Here is a 22,021-nt window from a genome sequence, read left to right as displayed (position 1 = left end):
TTCTCATTGATGAAAGGCTTTTTTCTAGCTTCACATGACTTGAGCCCTGCCTCTAGGAGATTGTTACAAACTGTTCTTGCCATGCGCTTCACCCCAGCTGCCATTTGCCATTCCTTTTGTAAGTCACTTGATGTCATCCTGCTGTTGCTGAGTGACATTTGAATGACAGTCATCACCGGTCAGTGGAGAGTCATTTTCACCCTCTGCCGGTCTGTAGCTTTGTTGTCCCTAAGGTCTGCTGCTTGACCTTGTTGTAATGGACTGCAGTCTTAGAAATTTTAAGGATGGAGGCAACATGACGCTCACTGTATCCATCTGCTAGTAAAGCCAGAATGAAGCCCTTCTTTTCCTAACTCCTTTAAAGACTTTAACTCCTTTCCTTTGGCATGGTTAAAAGTTATTTTTTCATTCCGATTACTTTTTGGATATCACTTGCACTTGTTTTGCCATCCAGCTTGTACTATTGCAAGAGGATTGTGACCACCACAGCAGGGTTTTGTTATTATACTTTCCTTCATTAAATAAGATTTGGTTGAGGTGATCACCTAATCAGAAGCACATTAAGTAGAATGATGTGCTCTGGTTGGAATTCAACTGACACTGGAATGGAATGGCTGTCAAACATGTAGAGAAGCTGCTTTTTATAAATCTGTGCAGTGGTCTCAATTTTTTCCCAGAGCTGTATATAGCGCCATCATATTCCACAGCACATTTTCCTCAATGTCTCCATTGGGACTCAAATTTTCCTAGAAGTAGGTCTTGGGACTGGCAGAGATATATTACCACTAATAATCAACTCCTTGCAGATGTTGCCCTAGATGGGATTTCATCAGAGGACCCCATTGCTGAAAAACACCACCACTAATGAGAGACTCTCTCTGGGTCTTCTCCCTGGAGCTGCATGATCCGTCTGTGTCACCAAATAATGAGCAAGTGCTGTGCAACTACATTGCTTGGCTGTGGAGAATTTTTACCTGCACTAATACAAGTGTATGGTGCAGGTTTAAAGCTCCTGCAATCAATGAAGATTAATAAAGAAAGCACTAATGTTTCTCCCTCTATTGCAGGGTTCCCCAACTCCAGTCCTCAAGGCCCACCAACAGGTCATGTTTTCAGATTTCCTTACTATTGCTCAGGTGATAATTGCTTCACCTGTGCAATACAAAGGAAATCCTGAAAACATGACCTGTTGGTGGGCCTTGAGGACTGGAGTTGGGGAACCCTGCTCTATTGGACACAATCATATATAATCCATGGGATAACTTCCATATCGCTCCGAATATCCCATGGGGTGGAGGTAGAGCATGGACACCTCCGCTCCATCCATTCCTAATGGGAGTGCTGGCGATCAGCCCACAGCTATCACAGGGGGTACCATTGGTTGTACTATATAAAGCAAAGGTGCGCAAGCTTGACTTCGGGTTCATTCATTGTTGGGGATCCCAGTGGTCAAACCCCCATTGATCAGAAAGTTGTCTCCTATCCTTTGGATAGGGAATAGCAGCCAGTATCCCACACTTGGCACAACTCCTGTATAATGTTTTCTGGTTTTATGTAAATAGTGTTTAATAATTTTCAAGTTGCATTGCTGATTATACAAGTTTCATGACCTCACCATTTTAAAAGACTTTTGAGCAGCTATTTCAATACACAAATTAAAAGGATTTGCTCTTTTCTCAGTTTTGGAACAATTCATACATTACACAGTTGTGTGGATGGGCTCATAAAAGTTTGACTAATGCCATGTGCAAAGCAGAACGGAGAATGTAGGACAGAGAAACTAAACTTCAGCTGAAAAACGGCACAAGTTTGTGTAGGAGGTGCTAAAATTAAAAAGGAGCATAATTTGCACTAGTTTATGAAACTTTGTATAGATGCTAAATAAATTTCGACCACATGCAACAATTACTTCTGTCCTAAAACTAAAAACATGGAAGAAACAGCATGCAGGTAATGTATTAAAGGGAGATTTAAAAGTGATTCAGTCTCAGGACACAATGTAATTTTTAGATTTTTATTTAAAGTGTAATGGATATTTTCTTCATATTGCTTTAATGAAATGACAGACAGCAGTTGCAGAAATTTTGCTTAAAAAACACAAAATATTTACAAAAAAAAATAATGGCTAAATGTTTAGCAATTGTGAGGGATTCCAGAAAGATCGTTACAAGCCGTGTCAATAAATACCCAAGACAAAATCGGACATAAGACATTCTTACACGAATGAAAAAAAATAAAATCAAAAGTATTACAATCAGAAGGGTTTTTTTGGCACAAATAATTTAAATGCACACGTTATGAAGGCAGGATATTTTACCTTAAATTAATCTCTGTTCTAAAAAGAAAAATAACGCAGGAATGTTGTAACACGGTGTTCGTGGCAATAAATAGAAAAGAGTACCAGAGTATTGCCAGCATTTTCAAAGACAAAACACTCAGATTTTAATGCTGCCGGGACCAGTCTCATGTAGGTGGTCTCCATATTTACTGGGAATGTTTATTACTTGAAGAAAGAAAAAATGGATGCAGAAGAAATAGCAGTGGATATCAGGTGGGTCCTTCCAAGTTACTTTCCCATTGGATTATTCCTTCTAGATTGGCATGGTAGCTGACAGCATAATTACCAAGGGCAGAATCTGATGGCCGTATAATTCAAAGCAAGATCTGAACGCAGTGCCCGGACTGGCGGCTCTTCTGGCCGGAGTGAGACAGCTGCATAGACATAAATGAAGCGTTCACACTTGGGTGGGGAGAGCAGCCAGCCCGTCCATGTACTGCGTTCTGATCTCTCAGATTTATACAGCCGTCTGATTGTTCCCTAGCAATGACATACAGAGGCGGAGGATGGGTAGCCATACTGGAAGTTTGCCTGTTTCTCCAGAACTCTATAGTAGGCAGCTGATTTGTTTTCTGAAAATCAGCAAAGTCAGGAAATTTGGCTAAAAACATGTCTCCATTGACAGATTTATTTTAGATCCATAAGGGCTCATTCCCACTTGCGATGTACTTGGACAAGTGCAATCCAATTTTGAAGAAACAAAGAAGCAGATTGCACTTGCCCCAATGTTTCTCTATGGTGCTGCTCATATCTGCAATAATTTTCTCATGCCGATTCAGCATGCAAAAAAAAAGTCACAAGATGCACCAGAGAATCGGATCGCACACACCCATGCAAAGTCTATGGGGGCGTGTGAAACATCGCACTGCACTCTGATACCTACTGATGAAAACACCTACGAAATTACTAGATGGGTAGGTTTGCAAAACTTTCAGCCTACAAAGCAGCTGCTTCTGCCAGGATACGCTCATATAAAAGGTGTATGTACAGCCTCATGTCAGACATGGCGTTTATAGGCACAGTTATCGATTCTTTGCTCTGCAGACTTAATATGCAATCACAAATTTAACCATAAGGCTACAAATTAAGGAATCTAAAGCAAACCAGCATTATTCCTTCCAGCAAGTGAATATTGCTGCACTGATCAGACGACGGACACTCCAATCAGAAACACATTAAAGACACATGCAATAACACCGGCATACAAAAGTAGAGCTGGCAAAGGCACTTGTGTGTATCGCTAGAATGAGAATTAAGCCTAAATAAGATTTCAAGAGTACAACGCACATAAACGACACCCTAAAGTTTATTTAATACACAGGACAGGAGGCTGTAAATGTGTCATAAGTCATTATATCCACTGGACATAGGCATAATAAAAGCCACCATGTGTTATGGCACATTTGCTCCAGTAATTAAACCTTAGTACATGCATTGTAAACCTTTGGCACACAGCTTAGACCACAAGATTAATTGCAATTAATGTTTCTTTTCCCACTTTAGCCATTGAGGAACCAAGAATGGTCTATTAATTGGCATCCAAAATTTCTGCACATTTAACACTTATCAGAAGGGGCCATTTTGGGATGCCATTGCCATCCAAAAACTGTTTTTAGGTAGAGCAAAATTCTGGCAGTCCCATACAAAGACATCCAGCTAGAATTTGTACAAATTGTGTTGCTTTCAAAGTTTGTCCTCCTGTCAGGCAGGACAGTTTTCACAGTAGCCAATTAGGTCACACACACAAAACTTCATAAATAAAAGTAGAATTATGACCTGTTGCTTTTGAAAAAAAAAGTTGGACGGGTAGAGTAGTAGGCTGGTACTGGAAAAGCAGTTTAGATACTTTCTTCACAATGGTAATAGGTAACCTTTTGGTAGAGCAGCTGCAAAAAAAAAAAAAAAAAAAAAAAAAAAAGGGTATACATAATGGTCTTGGTCTCTGGCATTAACAGTTTTATAATTTAGAGAAAATATATAAAAACTATTTTCATCTTATTAGACACCATAAATGTTCATTTTCATTAAACACTCAATTAAATATTTGCATTTTAATTTTAAAGCTTAAATAGTGTCGCTTTTCAATTAAATACGTGTAGATTGAAGAAAAGAAATCCATAAAAAGATATTCACTGTGTTTTTAAAGGTTGTAAAGCAATAAATAGTCTATTTTGTATTACATATACATAAATTTCCTTTAAAAAAAGAAATTTGATATAAATAGCCGGGACCAATAATTACGGGGGAATATAGAACCCATCCATTTAGGCTTTCTAGTAAGCAGATGGAAAGAAACATTATCTCTGCTCATGCTGTTCTGGCTCCATGTAGCTTTAGCTATATTGGAATGGTTCCGCACCACGTTCAGCTGAGTTGGTGTCCAAACTTGGGGTGCATTCAGCTGCTTATGATCTTATGGCCAAATCCCTAAGTTTAGCAAATAAATATGACATAACTTATAGAAAGATTAAATAATCAAACGTGAAATTATGGCTTGTAAAAGGAGCACAGATGGGGACATCCGAAGGGACATTCCAACTTAAATATAGAAAATGCTGTACTTCCCCAAACACATCCTTGTGCTTTTTCTTTTAAAAACATTACCAGTGATCTATAGAATTAATGGAGACTGCTGCTGTAATATTGCACAATAGGGGGAAGAAAACAAATATTTAACTTATTGTACAGACGTTAAGAAAAAAAAAAGTCCATAATTATGCAGATATATTATGGAAAAATATGATTGTACTCATAATACATCTGAGGTATCTCCAATTTACCATAAATAAAACTCATGCTAGTTCAAGCTTCAGTCTCATTCCTGGAATTCGCAATAAATTAAACAGCTCTGTATAAAGTATGCGGTTTTCATTTATCCTCTTTTTTGTAAACCCGAGTAGTGCACACTAACCTCTGCAAATATTTCTTTTTACAATAAATACATGAATAGTTTATTAAAAGCATTGAACAGTTTCTATGGGCATACTCGTTTACCCATTTCTAAAATAGTTTTTTTTCTTCACAGTTCCACAAATTTAAGAATTTTTCTCCAAACTCTATGTACAAGTTTTTTGTTTTTTTTTTACAAAATGATTTTTTTTTTTTGTTCAAAACAGACAAAAAAGTAAACAGATTGCAGTGACAGTGTTCCAAAAAGGCATTTTCTTTCTCCATAAAAAGACCAAAATAGAGTTATCCATGTAAAATCAACATAGAAACATTCCTTAATTTATTCACTGTTCCTGCAAATGATCCACAGCTTGGATTTGCCCATTTATGCTACGAGGGATTCAAAAGGAGATGGCGATTTTAAGGCATCCTCTAAATATTGATTGTCATTACAAGATTCTGAAGAACTAATTAAAGATTCCAAGAAGCTGGCAGTAGTATCCGTAGCCGATGCAAATCCAGGAAGAAGCGTCACCGGACACTGCTGAGAACACAAGTTTTCAAATTCATTCAAGGAATTGTAAAGAGGTCCAAAATTATACTCTGTTTCATCGGAGATATCAAAGGCTTCTGAGGAAAGGCTGATATCCATATAATTTTTTAAAAGTGGCTCTCCTTGTGCCACACTAGAATCAGTAGAGATGGCCACAGATATCTCATTGTCAGTAAAGAAATCTGAGCCTTGGTTTGCATTTTCATCTACGCACTTTGAAATGTTCGATAAAGAGTTGGTGTACAATCCACCATCTGATTTTTCAGAGCTGTAGAGAGATTCGTAAACCTTATCGCAGAAGAAATCCGTAGTATGAAAGAAACTCAAGTTGTCCTGGCAGTCACTGCTATTCTCCTCATACTCCGAGTCATTGAAATGAAGAATCCTAGCCAGATAGTCTTCCTCAAAATCTGGCTCGGACTTATCAGAAGAAGCAAGTTCAAAAGGACTCTCTGAGCTTTCGCTCTGACCAGAGGAGGATGAGCTGTCCGTTGTGTCGCTGCTGCAACTGTTTTCACCAGCTGGTCCCAAGTCGGTGTTGAAATGATAGGGAGTAGTGGAGGAGGTGGTGCTAGTAGTGGTGGGAGCAGTCCTTTCTTCGTCCTCACTAGACTCCATAGATGAGCACCCAAAGGCATCCAAACTCTCACTGCATGACAATTCGGACCGGTCATCCACATCATCATTATTTTGACTTTTCTCCTCAAGCTCAAGTTTCATGACCGTATGGATAAAATGGGTCTGCACCCTGGATGAATTGAATTCTACTCTTCCATTTCGATTTCCACATCCATCCTTCGTACAGCCACATGGGAAAGTTGAATGATCTCTCTAAAAGATAATCGAAACATAATATTAATCAATGTTTGTGGGTGTACTGTATAACAATCTTTGGAAAAACTTCTATAACGAGAGGCAAATCGAATTCTATTACAGGGTTATAGTGCTACTGTGGAGAATTGAGTTGTCCCAAGACTAAAAAAAGGTTCAGCTAGTGGCTATGGTTATGAAGCAGACAGCTTTGTATATCTAGAACTGAAGCAGAAAGACAAATAGGAGTGTTTTGTCTTTGAAAATGCTGGCAATACTCTGATGCAGAAAAAAAAAAAAAAAAAAAAAAAAAAAATGAGGAGCCATCACAAAAACCGATACTAACCTGACATTTGATGCCTGCTAAGGTACAACTGCATGTCTCTGGCTCGCAGAAGTCCTGGCAATCGCAGCCACATAGTTCTCTTGACTTCCGAATTTCATTAAGTTCACGTTTTTCACTTTTGTCAATCTTCTTCACACCTTTGCGCTTGAGCAATGCCCGTCGTTTTTTGGCAGAGTACACTAGTGGATTGAAACCATCTACAACTTCTGCATTGGTCATGTCAATATCTTCATCACAGATGTCATCTATGCTGAGGTTATTTGCCTTTTCTGACTCTATTGTACCATTCTTTGTAAACTAAAAGCAAAGAAAAATATAAACAATTAAGAACACTGAAATATTATATAAGTTATGGGTACATAGGATCACAAATACCTAGTGTAGAAAAAATAAAATTATAATTGGGCATTTGCCCAGGATCTTCGAAACTTTGCCCAACAGCGGGACACTTAAACGCGTTGTGTGAACTTAGAGTAACTGCAGACTTGTAACCTATGTGACTGAAGACTTGTGAATCCTCACATGAATCGCACGGTGAGGATTCTCCAGTGTTGGGAGCATTGGGCACATGACCAAAAGTATGCGATTTGCATACATGAAATTACATGCCACCGAGATGGGTGCGACCCTGCTCATTGCAAGTTTATTGGGCATGGCATGACAGTCTAGTTGGAATGTGACCGGTAGTATGCAAATCACATACTTGCGGTCACATGACCACTCTCCTGGCAACAGAAAATCACGCAATGTGAGGATTCACAAGTCAGCAGTCACCAGCCTGTACACCAACCCCAAGTGACTGACAGCAGTGGTCACTGCTGCGGAACCATTGACTATCAGAGGTAATTGATTACTTAGCTACGATTTCTTCTTTGCCATATGGAGACAAAAAAGAAAAAACTACTATACTACTGGTATTAAAATATATTTTTGATTTGTAAAACCTACCATATTCTTTAGAGCCCTGAGCTTTTTTTCTTTTAAATATTGCATGAGTTTCTCCCTACGCCGCATCAACTGCTCCGTGGAAAACTCTTCCAATGTGAACTGTCTGCTGTAGCTGTGCTTTTGCCTCATGCCCAGAGTGCATCCGCCACGACTTGGCACGCTTGTGAAACCTTGGCATCGTTGGAAATAGAATACAATCACCCGATCAAACTGAACCTGGTTCTTCTTAGCCCTCTTTGCAGTCTTTAAGATGGATATTGCTGTAAACAGAAGAACATCCATCAATACGTGAAACAGGATCCACACATTTTACGGACAACTTTATTGTAAGCCTGTTGAAAATGAAAATGTGGATTATCAGGAAACACTGAGCCAAAGCAGCTTTGTCCGTCGCCAAACGGAAAACACACAACTGTAAACATTACACCGAAGGGAAAGCCTCAAGAGTAAAAGTTGAGCAATCGCTCTTGAGGGATATACTGTATATACATGACTTGAACGAACTGAGCTTACAGATTTAAGCCAAAGAGGAAAGGTCTCTGTTTACTCAGGTGGTGAAGAGTTGACATCTTTACTGCTGCTTCTACGGAAACTATGCAGATTATTTAAAGCCCAGTTTACTGTGATACAGCACAGCAGCTGGGATACGAGAAGCGAGCGGCAGAGTCTAAGAAAATCCTGGCCACTATCCATTAGCTTTGTATGCTTAGGAGCTGCACGTAAGAACAAAGTCACAGCGAGGATGAGGGAAGAGGGAAATATCCAGTCCACTTACGGGTGAAGTCACTCAGAGGCGGCCTGGGGCTGCAGTTAAACTCGTCATCAGACTCCCCTCCAGAAGAAGAGGTGGCCGACGACGACGGGGATGAAGAGGAGGAAGAGTATGTGAAGTCATCTTCCAATGCTTCATATTTGCGTTTCAGTATCCCACTCATGGCTATTGTGTAGGTTTCACAGTCCTGTGAAAGAAAAAAAAAAAAAAAGAAACAAAAGGTTACTTTACAAATCACGTTTTATATTGTTTGCAGCCAACGAAGGTGTAAAAAAAAAAAATTAGAATATATATATATATATATATCTATAACACACAAAATAAAATATTGGATGGAAGGTTGAAAGCAAATCAGTCATTAAAAGCAAATGAATAATCACTGCAACTAATGTGAATGAAGAATAACAGATCCCACTCGTAAGGAAAGGCAACCGGTCTCTAGAACGTACAAGGAGACATCATGCTGGATGGTAATACTGCAGCAACTGCTTCCTGTCACATCCCATTCAGCTTGAGTGAGCTCATTTACCGAGAGGAGGAAAGGAAGAGGTTAAAAAAAAAAAAAAAAATTGCCTAGCTCTTCAGAGAATACTTCCCACATGATTTGCATGCTGCACCTCCCCAGGGAAATACAGACAGAGCATCTTATTAAATGAAACGCTGAAACAAAAAACACATCAATGCACAAAATTGCAGCCTGTGGTTTTATTTTTTTATTTTTTTTTAACCCCTCTCCCTTTCCCCTCCTACTTCCTCTGCTGGATTTTTTTTGCAGTCTCCGGACATATCAGTGAAAACAGATTTCAGACAAGGACATTGTGTTTCAGGTCTCACTATGCACTTTTCTAATTCTATGGGCAACCTGTTAACCTCATAAATGCCAATGTAACGAGAGGGCTTGCTAGAACTGGCACATGACCGACACCTCTACGCGGCTGATCGTTTTGTATTGCACTGCTGCTGGCATTAGTCTCTGCCTTGAAGGGCTTGAGTAATCTCAGTGAATAGAAGCGCTGTGCTTGATCACGATGTCGCACGCACACAAGGTATCAGTTTAATATTAGCAGTATGTAGGAGGGAACGCGCAGCAGACATCACGGATTCACGGCACAGGCATTATTTGGAAAGATGACTCAGGGTGACTCAGTAGTCTGCCTCTGTTTACTGATGGAAGTGACAACAGCTTAGGAACTGCGAAGGGGAAGCGCCAGGAAACTTTTTTTTTTTTTTAATCACTTTACTAGCGTACTGACGTCAGTGTTGAGTGACTGGTGATGACGAGTGCTTAATGCAATGCATGGAAGATTGCAGCAGACTGACATTATGAAATTGTGCGTTTCCTAGTGTTTAACTAGAAGTACAGTGTTGTCAAAGAGGTAAAAGCCAGAACAAAGCTAATTATTTCCCCTTTTCCAAAATCCATCATCATTTGTATGGTCATCTCTTAGAACAAATATTAATACTACTGACCACAACACGAGTTTCCTTACATCCCTTACAAATAAAAATACACACAATAAGCCACCATCAGGGCATATAGGGAACCCTTTGAAGATGACAGTCCCAGGAGGCACTTTTGATGTCCATTAGTCATTCATGGGCTAATATAAGGGCAGAAAATAATATTGGCATCAGCAAACGGAAACTTTAACCTAGCCAAGTGCACTGGGCAGGTGATTAAAGCTAAATGAGGGCTATATTTGCAGAGTGGGGAAGCAGTGCGCTAGTTAATTATTTACAACCTTGTTATGGGAGACTCCAGCAATGGCCCTGGTGTATCATGTAATGTACAGCATGTGGACACTGTGTGTAGAGCATTCATTTAACGCCTTAATGTGTATCCAATTGTCCAGTACAATGTACAGGTCTATGTTCCTGTTGCTTTCTTTCGGTACTTTGTATCACAGAGGCAGGTAGAAGGATTGTAACACAAGATAGTTGCATTACTAGGCAATAAACAACTAAATGTCCAGCAGCATGTACAGCAAAAAACGCTTCCGCAGCCCACATCACAAAAAGTGTAAGGCTACATTCACGTAGCGGAACTCTCGCGGAAGTTACTGCAAGAATTCCGTAATTTAATTCCGCAGGAAAATCGCATTTTTAATTCCCGCTGAAAAACTAGCGATTTGCAAGCGTAATTAGCTTGCAGAATGCTAGCGTTTTCCAAGCGATCTGTAGCATCGCTTGGAGAACTGATTGACAGGTTGGTCACACTCAAACAGTGTTTGACAAGTGTGACCAACTTTTTACCACTGATGCTGCCTATGCGGCATCAGTAGTAGAAGATGATAGGATGGAGAAAAAAAAAAAAAAAAAAATAGAATAAAATATTGTTATTCTCACCTTCCGGCGTCCCGTGCAGCCAATCCCGCCTCTCTCCATGCTCTCGATCCCAGTGATCCTTTGCGCGAATGACCGCGAGACGTCGCGCTCCCGCAAGATCGTCCTCCGAACCGTGGATACCATCCGCAAATGTCCTGCTTACTTTTCGCATGGTGGGTACAGCCACATGAAAAATGTAAGCAGAACAATGCATTCCTATGTGGGCGGAGCATGCTGTGTTTACCATGAAGCGATTCCGCCGCGGAAAAAAAAAAAAAAAAAAATAGCATTAGCACAGCATTGCGGAATCCCATAGGATGCTTATTTTTCACAGCAAAATCGCGCGTTTAAAACCGCAGTGAAAACGCGAAAAAAAAACGAGACGTGTGAACTCAGCCTAAACCCTACACATCCCTCCTTGCACTTCTGTTGACAAAGGCCAAGGTTCAAGAGTTCATGCACAGGCATTTATAGACCTGTAAGCGGAGAATCCTCACACTGCATGAAGGCCAGCACTGCACGTACAACCATCACCGGCCAACAGGGACCCCCACACTGATGTCACCGCTCCTCAAGAGGGGGTTTTTGTGCCACTTATACCTGAGAGATGTTTAAAAATGCCAAGATCTCTAATTGTACAGAGAAGAAAAAATAAATAAATAAAACCATGAATCTTAGGGTATGTGCACACGTTGTGGATTGCTGTGCGGAATCTGCAACTCTTGGCAGAATCCACAGGTCAAAATCCGTTTTTAGGCAGATTTCCCTACCTTTTTACACCTGCGGATTCCCATAATGAAATAGGTGTAAAAACGCTGCAGAATCCGCATAAAGAATTGACATGCTGTGGAAAAAAGACGCTGCGTTTCCGTGTGGATTATTTCCGCAGCATGCGCACAGCAAAATTTTTTTTCCCCATAGAACATTGTACTGTAAATCACTTGCGGATCCGCAGCAACTCTGCAACTGTGTGCACATACCCTTAAGAAACCGTTACACCTAGCGACTCACCAGCGATATGATGCTGTCAGGATCGCTGGTGCATCGCTAGGTGGTCGCTAGTGAGCTGCCACTCAGGCAGATCTCACTAGCGACATCGCTGGGGACGGGGATCGCTACTTACCTGTCAGACGCGGCGATCCTGCGTCCTCCCGCCTGGTTCCACGCGTCGCTCGTCGTCACAGCAGGAAGTGACCGACGAGGAATGATCCAGGAGCTTCTCGCGCGATCAGCGATAATCAGCGGGGGAGCCGGTCGGAGGTAAGTATCACATGCAGCGATATCGCTAGCAATATCGCTATAACGTCACAAAATCGGTGACTTTACAGCGATATCGCAGTGTGTAACGGGGGCTTTACTGTGCACTCAGAACAGGTTAGACAAATCTCTGACAGATGCTGACCCCAGATCAGCCTTCAGGGTGGCCTCTGCACATGGGACAAAGACATTTCTCAGCTGCACCACAGGCGAGGACCAAAATGATGTAGAAAGGTTATAAATATGATGAAAAATAAAAAAAAAGGTTTATGTTGCTGCATTTTACACCCAAAGAAGACTGCCTTTAATTCTAGGAATTGTCTTTTGTACAACTTTCTATTCTGCTGTTTCTTAGAGGATACCGAATATATTCTCTAAGAATATGCTGAATAGAGTTGTAGGGAATTCCTAGTACTTTTTTTGCGAGGAAGACTGGATTACAGTTGCATTTTCTTGCACAGAGCACATTAGCCAAGTTTCCGACATATCTACCAAGCATTGTATTGAAACAAGCCTCACTCCTGTATCGCACCATTGTTACGCAGGTATTGCATTCAGCAGCCAGAAAAAGCTTGTGGTGGGGTTTTAGAGGAATCTCCCCCCGTGGGAGTTGCAATCGTGCTGTACTGACAGGGTTCCCCCCAGCTTTCCCAGAAATAGATAGAACTTCTAGGAAATAGATAAGCTGCACTGAACGGTATAGTCATTTTTTTTTTTTTTTAAAAGAGGAAGATTTTTTTTTTTTTTTCTGTTTACCAAAGTAATAAAATTCCAAGAATAAAAAAGGGATCCCCACAACATTATCCCACAGCGGTCAGGTCTTGACAGTCGACCTCACAAATCCGCCAAACGTATACTAAGCGTGGACTTGGGTTTCTGAAATTCTGCAATTGTTTTCACGCTGAATTATGTAAAGTCAATTGCTGCCAGATGTTTTATGAAGTGGCTCTAGACTGCACTAGAAAGGACACAGTGTTAAGCGGATTTACAAGCAGGGCTGGTACGAAGTGAGCGTGGTGCTAAACTGTCAGGGAGCCAGTAGCAAAGTGTCACCCAAGCTTGTGTGTCACTGGGTCACATGAGGACATTGGGACCTAAAGAAACATGGATTTCAGATCCTTTCACAACAACAAACGCATACGGTCCTGCAAAAATATATTTGCATAGTGCACTATAGGCACACAGCACTGCTCAACATATACACAGCGTGTATCGTACCAGGTAAAAACAAGGAGCACAGCGCCACAATGTGCCCATCAGGGCCATCTCCAAAACATAAAAGAACAGTGACTGTGCAAGGAATTACAGAAAGCTCATCCAGAAGATCCAAGCGGCACTGTGCAGATGATTCCTAAGGCTGACCGACCCCTAAAGAATAAATAGTCAAAGGGAGTATCACACATACAACTCCTCCAAAGAGAATAATCACGATAAACGGCTACATGACAGCGCTAATCTCAAAGAAACCATAGAACTGGCTAGGAAATATATTATATATTTCCTATTCAGTTCTATGGTTTCTTTGAAATAAGCGCTGTCATGTAATATTATATATATATATATATATATATATATATATATATTTATTACATACACACACACACACAAATACAGCACTCCAATGCTTGTTAAAGTACAGAATGGACTTTAATGGCCCTGGTGGCGTGGCAACATTACCTAAATAATATGAGCGCCATTGTCATGCAATACAGGTGTCATATCACAGGTATGAGTCCAGCAGGGCTGTGGAGTCAGTAGGCCAAATTTCTGATTTGAACTTCTCCATTTTCGCACAAACTTCTTTCTAAATGACATTTTTAAAAATTCTAAACTTCTTACATTTCTATGAAAATGTAAATATGCACTCAAGACATTTTGTAAGCAAAATTAATATACTGGGTGACTTCTGTGATGGCACTAGCTCTCAAAATGGATTCATTTCAGCTCTCAACATATAAGCAAAACAGATAATTGCCACTTACATTTTCTAAGCAAATCTTGAGCTGGATTCATCATATAGAATAATTGGCAAGAGCCACAATGTATCATACAGGTCAGACAAGGGCTGTTACATGCAAGGCGTTTGTATGTTCTCGTGTTTGCGTGGGTTTCCTCCCACATTCCAAAGACATACTGATAAGGAATCTAGATTGTGAGCCCCATCAGGGACAGCGATGATAATGTGTGCAAACTGTAAAGTGCTGTGGAATATGCTAGCGCTATATAAAACTTAAAAAAAAAAAAAAAAAAAAAAGGATTACATCAAGCACTAGATGTTCTGCAATGATCACAACTCAGTGTAAAATTATATACATACACACGTGATTTTGAAATAGCTCTGCAAAGAGGGGGAAAAAAAAAAAAAAAAAAAAAAAAAGTATTTTTAATCAGCATGTGCTAAGTTCAACATTCAGCTCCATACAAGAAAAAGAACTATTTACCTACATTTTATTTCAGGTTATAAAAAAAATAAATGAAATAATCTGCCTCACTTGCCGCTGCCAAAAAAGACATTCTGTTCTTGGCTCAGCCATCTTACTCATCTATTTTACTAAAAACAGCTTTTTAAACAAGTACGAGAGTCGATGGACCAAAACCGCAGGAATTCTCGTCTGGCACCACCGCTCCCACTGAGCTTTAAAGGTGCAGGAACAGGAAAATGAAATTTAAAATAAATTAAAAAAAAAAAAAAAAAAAATACATGGAGCAGATGATCTGTAAGGGGACACACTTGCTCTACAAACACTAGAGCTAAACATTGTGTAATAAATAGTCAGACTCCAGATTAAAAACATCCCAATCTATGCCAAGGGAAACAATCCGTAAGGCGACCTCTTGTGGAGACCACCCCAGCCCTATGTTCCTGTTCCATAATCTTCCTAGTAATGGGTGTGATCAATAGTAAGGAAGGGAATGTATGATTCCGCTCCCTTGCTTTGGGTATTATCCATGTATGCAGGAATTTCAGGAATGAAGGAGCCTCTGCGATACAGCATGGTAAACACGGAGGAACGGGCCAAGGCAATTTGCACTCAGAAATCTGAGCAGTTTATATCTGTTTATAGGGTTAGGAGTCTTTTTCCCTGTGTTTGCCCTGAAGCAGCCCAGCTCAAAGGTTATCCTGGAAGTACAAGCCATATCTAGAGTGTTATTTGCATTGCATACACTAAGCTACACACCGGTGACTACCAGAAACATGATCATGCCAGGAAAAAAAATAAGAGTAAATACGTAAATGAATTTCCCACATTTGGATACCCCTATTTTTTGATAGTCAGGCCTAAAATTACAAGGCTGTAGAACCATAAAGGGTCAGTAATGACTTTTAGGATTGCTACTCCCAATAGGTGGCACTAGAGATCCTGTCGTCTTCCTCTCTGAAGAAGCATTTGCATAGGTTGGTTAGGTTTAGGCAGTGCACATCCTGACCTGCCCACCTCAATATACACACACTCAATGGTGCATGCATGTGTCCTAAGGGTATGTGCACACAGTTTTTAGGTGCTGTGGATTTTTCCCCGCAGATTTTGTAAAATCCGCAGGTAAATTTCAGGTCAAAAGACCTGCGGTTTACCTGCGGATTAGGCTGCGGTTTATCACCTCTACAATGGAGGAGATGGTAAACCGCAGCGGAATCCGCAGAAAAGTAGTGACATGTCATTTCTTTCTGCAGATTTGAAACCGCAACAAAACCACGCTGAAAATTCCGCAGCATGTGCACAGCGGATTCCATTTTACATAGAGTAAAATGGTACTGTACAACGCAGAAGACTCTGCTGCAGACCCGCAGGGCCAGAAACGCTGTGGATCCGCAGCAAAATCTGCAGCGTGTGCACACAGCCTTAGGTGGGAAAGATAAGATGTGCCTGCAAGTTGCTTATCTCCAGTGAGAACAAAGTGATCAGGCATATTGAATTTCACTACAACATCTGCCATTAGGAGAGTCCGGACACCCCGATACCAATTAGATGGTCCAGTCTATTTTCATATATGGCCACACTGTCACTAAAAGCTGAGAGATGGCTAATATCTCCGCCATATAACACTTCTAGCTGCCAAGAAATGGAAAATGTGCCCAGAATCACTTGTTTTCATAATGCTGCACAACTAGGCAGATTTTCCCTTTCAGGGGTCTGGGAAAGCTGGGTGACAGATTTAAAGTGACAATAGAGAAATGATTATTCTTTGATAGTCAACTTGAGAAAATGCTATATACACTTAAATAATACAGTAACAATTAAGCTCAAAATAAATACTTGTTTAACTCTATTTAACCCAGGGGAAACATGTACGAGCGTGTGGAGCGTCTCCGAAAGCCAGACACCTGTTTAAAGACCATAAAAGCCACGTGCAGAACTAGCAGGGCAGTAGTCATTGGATCATTCAGATGCAAATCCAGGGGAAGGATTAGAAAATGTGGTAGAACAGGATCTGCTTGTTATGACAGCTAACTCCAGGCTCATGCATACAACAAGCGTATTCCCAGATTATCTAATGGCAGACATACAGCACCAGCTGTAAAAGACCACAGGAAAAAAAAAAAATAAAATATATATATATATATATATATATATATATATATATATATATATTAGACTGGAATATCCTAGGTCTCTATGAAAGGCACATATGTAATAAGGGGTTTTGCAAGTATCAAGATCGCCCTCCTCTTTGTTGTTAACCTATCTTGCAAAAATCTGTAAAATGCACTATATAAAAAGGTGTTTGCAGGGCAATGGTGTTGCGCTGGAATAAGGCATTTTTCTTAAATTGTTTTACCAAGTTTATCTGAAGGACTGTAAAATGGACAAATGAACAGAAAAAAACCCCGGAACTTATGTTGTAAATAAATATACATTTTTCCTGCACCAAGAAAAAAAAAAAAAAAAAAAAATATATAGTTGTTGCTTTAGCCTGGCCTTATAGTAGGATCCAGCATCATTGGTTTGCATAGCATAGTGTTTGGTCCTAGCACCTGACCACAGCACAAGGCCCGGCCAGGGTCACACACGCGGTTTGTGGCATGTTTACCATCTGTGGTTTTTCCATAAAACTCAGATCACACCCAAAAGGGAAGAGGAGATCTAAAGAAAGCTTGTGTGTGGTTTTAATTTACAGCTAGATCTATAAACCAACCTGCAGCCCAAAAAATAAAAATTTGTTTTCTCCTTGCAAGAGCAGTCATTCAGACCAAGGCTGCCTCAAAGTGGTGCAAAACAGGGGGCGGGGGGGGGGGGGGAGACCTTTCACAACTTGTAATATTAAAAAAAAAAAAAAAAGTCACTTTCCATCCTGTAAACACTTGTGCAATCACTAGGAGAAAAAAAAAAAAAAAAAAAAAAAATGGCAAAGTCCCAGATCCAATGAATTACAGGTCTGTAGGAATAAAGCTCGTCAGACTGCACTCAATGGTATTAATCCAAATCCCACTAGGCGACCCGAAATCCCAGCAGCTTGTCTGGCTGGATAGGAGAAATCATCACAGTGACATGACGGAGGACACTGCTTGTTGTAGGAACATTATTTACCTCCGCCTGAAAGAGGAGACCCCAGGGACAGCACACAAGACAGGGGTCTCCACCGGTGAGGATGACCCTGTTATACAGCCACCTGTGACTCCTGAGTACAGGGGTCTCCACCGGTGAGGGTGCCCCTGTTATACAGCCACCTGTGACTCCCGAGTACAGGGGCCACACCGGTGAGGATGACCCTGTTATACAGCCACCTGTGACTCCTGAGTACAGGGGTCTCCACCGGTGAGGGTGCCCCTGTTATACAGCCACCTGTGACTCCTGAGTACAGGGGTCTCCACCGGTGAGGGTGCCCCTGTTATACAGCCACCTGTGACTCCTGAGTACAGGGGTCTCCACCGGTGAGGGTGCCCCTGTTATACAGCCACCTGTGACTCCTGAGTACAGGGGTCTCCACCGGTGAGGGTGCCCCTGTTATACAGCCACCTGTGACTCCTGAGTGACTTGTGCACAATCCCTCCACTCAGCGCAGATCAGAGTTTTCCCACAGAATACAATATAATAGGAGGAGGAGGGGGACCTCTGAGAAGAAGGAAGGTGGAGGGGCGTTCCTGGAAAGACGAAATTCCATCCCTTCCAAGGATATGCATTAAAGTCACATCATCAACACAATGAAGGCATATGCCCTGGGAACAAGTTCAATCCGCTGCTGCCCACAAATGGGAGGCGCATAGTGGAGCCAAAGATGGCCACGGCCTGGGGAAACCTGCAAGTGATGAAACCATTGACTGTACAGCGCTGCGGCGTATGTGGGTGCAATATTAATAAAATCATTAGAACCGTGAATCATTTATTGCAAACCAATATGATTTTTTACATTCAGTGGATGGGAAACAAAAATTACCAGATTGTTATGTGGTTGTGGCAAATTATTTACTGTGGTGTACAGGGGGCAGAATCTAACACAATAGCCATTAAAGGGGCGGTACACCTTTGGGAATTATTTTTATTTTTAATACACACAGATGTATTTGGGGGCTAAACATAATTATTGCAATGGGTTTCATTAAAATAAAGTTGCACCATTTTGCTTCCCTGCCTACTCTACTATGATGTGGCCTGGGGTCATAAATCCGTGGAGAGGAGCTCAGAGAGAGGGGGGGGGGGGGAGGAAAAAAAAAAAAAAGTTTCAAATGCTACAGGGAAAACGAGCTCACTGACAGATTCTCAGTCAACTCCTTTTGCAGCCAGCAACAGACAAAAGTTAAAAAAAAATTAAATAAAAAATAAAATATATGTGCGGCCGTAATGGGTTTATTTCTGCTCAAACTTTTATTTATTGCTATTAAGGCAATGGCGCTATATAAATGCATAATAATTAAGGGAGTTGTCCATCTTGTCTGGGCATTTTTTTATTTTCCTTAAATACATTTTTGGAGCTAAAAAAAATAAAAAAAAAAAAATTACAATAAAATCTCCCTTTAAGGCTCTAAAAATCTATTTAAGGAAAATAAAAAATTGCCCAGACAAGATGGACAACTCCCTTAATTATTATTATGCATTTATATCGCGCCATTGCCTTAATAGCAATAAATACAAGTTTGAGCAGAAATAAACCCATCCGCCTCCATTACCTGTTTCGGGGGTCCCAGCAGAGTCCAGGGGGTCCTGCCTCCTCTCCCACCACACTCACACTACAACAGCTACACAGCCAACCTCCTATTTAAAGGCTAAGAAAAAAAAAAAAAAAGTTCCAAGAAACTTTTTTCTCCCCTTTCACAAAAGGGAGGGAAAACTCCCCCGCCACCCGAGGCCCCTCCTCCCTGGGCGTCACGGCCGCCTCATGACGTCACCGCTCTCCCATTTACCACAGCAGCGCAGTGACGTCACCGGGCGCCAAAAACTTGGCCCGCTGACGTCACCCACTGCGACATTCTTCCCAGACGAGACGGTAGCAGCGACTTATCCACACGGGTCACGATGAGCAGAAACGTCTCCGTTTTTCTCCCCACACAGCACTCACTGATGCGAGGACTTTCTATAAAGTCACAGAAATGCAGCAGCGGCGCATTACACACAGGGACACCAAGTGCCGACTAGCGCCGCTCACTCCCGGGTCACCGGACACTACTCCACAGCACGGACGGAACACGAGCGGAGACATCGGGACGAGTCGCCATGCCCCGGGCGGCCAGCAGAGGGCGCGCCGCGCTCACTCTCCAGCAGCCTCAGTCACCGACCAGACAAAGTAACAATCATCGGAGAACCCGCTGCAAGCTGCACCGAGCAGACGGGCAATGGCGACCCCGCCGCACTATGGCAGCTCCCACGGAATGGCCCTGCGAGCGGTCACTCACCGTGGCTGTCCTCCTCCTCCGGTGTCAGGCGGCGGGTACTAGATGCAGCGGCCGAGAGCGGCTCTCATAGTCCGGAGAGCGCAGCTGTCTGTGGCAGCTCCTCCTGCTCTGACTCCTCTCAGGAGAAGCACAGCCTTTTTCGTCAGTGGAAAACTCCTGTGCTGGTGACGCAGGCGGTGACGGGAGGCAGACGGCCCGCCCAGTGCTGCTGCCCTCCTCCTGCTCCGCCTGTGTCAGCACATCCCCGGCCGCCGCCGCCGCACTGTGCAGCCTCCTCCTCCTCACAGGTCCGAGTGCACGGCGCCGGGGCTGATGGCGGCTCCCTGCGGTGTCACACAGGCTCTGCTCCCGGCTGTACAGTGGACACACGCAAGAAATTATACATAGACATTAAAATTATCAATATATAGTTATATATATACACATCTGTATATAGGAAAATGTATATACGTATTCAGAACTGTTCCAAGCGTTGGTGCATACATGGGAATTGAGCTGTCTGCTCCTTATTATTAGTTTCTATAGCACATTGATTCCATGGTGTACAGGGCTGGGCTCCAGAATCAGAATCAGGCTATATTTCTCCTATGTGACCTTTCGGCTGTCTCCCGCCATTTTGGGCCGAAATGTCGCCACGGCTAATTTAAAATCTCTGTTTTCTTATCATCTGACTTTGCAGGGATGCTCTCCCATTTTTTTTGCAAGAGGGAAAAAGTGGTGGAGTTCTGGAAATCACGGACTGGATAGACACGTTACTGATACGCAAATTATGAAAAAAATGAATGAAAACATCAGAATTTATTGAGTCTTGAGTATGATCCCCACGGGCACGGCACAAGGAGCAGTTGCCCACTCATCTGTTAGTTGCCGAGTTTCCAACTCTGTGACATTCTTTAGAAAAAAAAAACATTTAAATTGATGCAAATTGAATTAAAATGTAAGGCTCTGTTCAGACAGAGTGTTTTTTTTTTCTCGATGTGGGTGATAAATACAGAAGTGGTGACGTGTTTCTATTATACTTTTCCTCTGATTGTTCCTCTCCTGGTTTTGGCTTACAAATACTGATGTAAAACACTGACCAAATACTGAACATGCTGTCTGCTGGGCTACACTGGATTACCAATAATCTGGGGTGTAACTACAATGGTTGCAGTTGCCCCCATGCCCTAGAGCCTAAGGGGCCCCAAAAGGTGCCTAAAGCCTATACGAGATGATCAGTACTATTAAAGATCCATGATGGTTTGGAGATATTGCACCGGGACCCCCACACTGCAAGTTACGCCATTGACAGCAATGAATAGACCCTTGAACATAGTTAAAGTGGACTAAAAATGGTGAACGTTACTGGTCAATGTGCCACGTGTGGAAAAGTGGTGAAAAGCTGTAGTAACTAGTGTCTGACTGGGTACAACAAAGATAGCCAAAGTAATGGACAAAGTGATTTCAGGGCTTCATAAGGACTGCATTTTGCAAAAAGTTTGGAATGACGTATAGTGATGATCATTATCCAGTAAAAATTAGGTAGCTGTCTCCTACGCCTTGGCGACTGTTATTAACATCTTTCTTTTTATCAGGATGGCGGAGAAGCTGTAAACCAGTAAGCTCCCCGGATATCATCAATTTCCCCCCAAAGGGAAGCTTTGATCAGTTAGATTGTTGTCACCGACATGTTTGTAGTGACTTTTGCACATTTATGCTCATTGGGGGAGGTATGATCAAGAAATAAAGGTGATCCCTTGCAGCCCCCAAAAGTTAGGATTTGAGGAGTATCATAGCTAGAAAAACTATCTGCTAATTACATATGTAATTGACTATAATGATATTACATGACAAGGTCACAATATAATGATGAACATAAATAATATATTGTGGCATCATCACTGTGCTATGAGGTTAATTTGCAGCCTCTATCGCTATCTCAGTCTCCATGATCTCAAAAAGGGCACGTTTTATTA

The 22,021-nt window shown here is 41.7% G+C and overlaps 1 protein-coding gene across 2 annotated transcripts; it reads right to left on the bottom strand.

Moving 5' to 3' along the window:
• Positions 1-2,000: 2,000 nt before the first annotated feature.
• Positions 2,001-20,299, bottom strand: CSRNP1 (cysteine and serine rich nuclear protein 1). Of its 2 annotated transcripts, none has more exons than XM_073581500.1 (5): positions 20,067-20,299; positions 8,660-8,843; positions 7,885-8,144; positions 6,937-7,233; positions 2,001-6,611 (listed from the first exon to the last, which is right to left on the bottom strand). In XM_073581500.1, exons 2-5 carry the CDS (start codon positions 8,817-8,819, stop codon positions 5,613-5,615), a joined length of 1,716 nt encoding a protein of 571 aa, XP_073437601.1. In that variant the 5' UTR covers positions 8,820-8,843; positions 20,067-20,299; the 3' UTR covers positions 2,001-5,612. The 2 variants fall into 2 exon arrangements, with proteins under 2 accessions (XP_073437601.1, XP_073437602.1); XM_073581501.1 differs by lacking the exon at positions 20,067-20,299 and adding an exon at positions 19,344-19,496.
• Between the last annotated feature and the right edge of the window lie 1,722 nt (positions 20,300-22,021).

Source organism: Dendrobates tinctorius, unplaced genomic scaffold, assembly GCF_039654945.1.
Source record: "Dendrobates tinctorius isolate UK_male_01 unplaced genomic scaffold, ASM3965494v1 ptg000070l, whole genome shotgun sequence".
Taxonomy (NCBI): Eukaryota; Metazoa; Chordata; class Amphibia; order Anura; family Dendrobatidae; genus Dendrobates; species Dendrobates tinctorius.
The sequence above is the reverse complement of the archived record's forward strand: the minus strand, read 5'-3'. Positions and strand labels throughout refer to the sequence as shown.

Coding starts and splice junctions, on each gene's coding strand:
- CSRNP1 (XM_073581500.1), bottom strand. CDS start 8,819: ATGAGTGGGATACTGAAACGCAAATATGAAGCATTGGAAGATGACTTC. Junction 7,234..7,884: donor TCAGGGCTCTAAAGAATATG/GTAGGTTTTACA, acceptor CTTTGCTTTTAG/TTTACAAAGAATGGTACAAT. Junction 6,612..6,936: donor TAGCAGGCATCAAATGTCAG/GTTAGTATCGGT, acceptor ATTATCTTTTAG/AGAGATCATTCAACTTTCCC.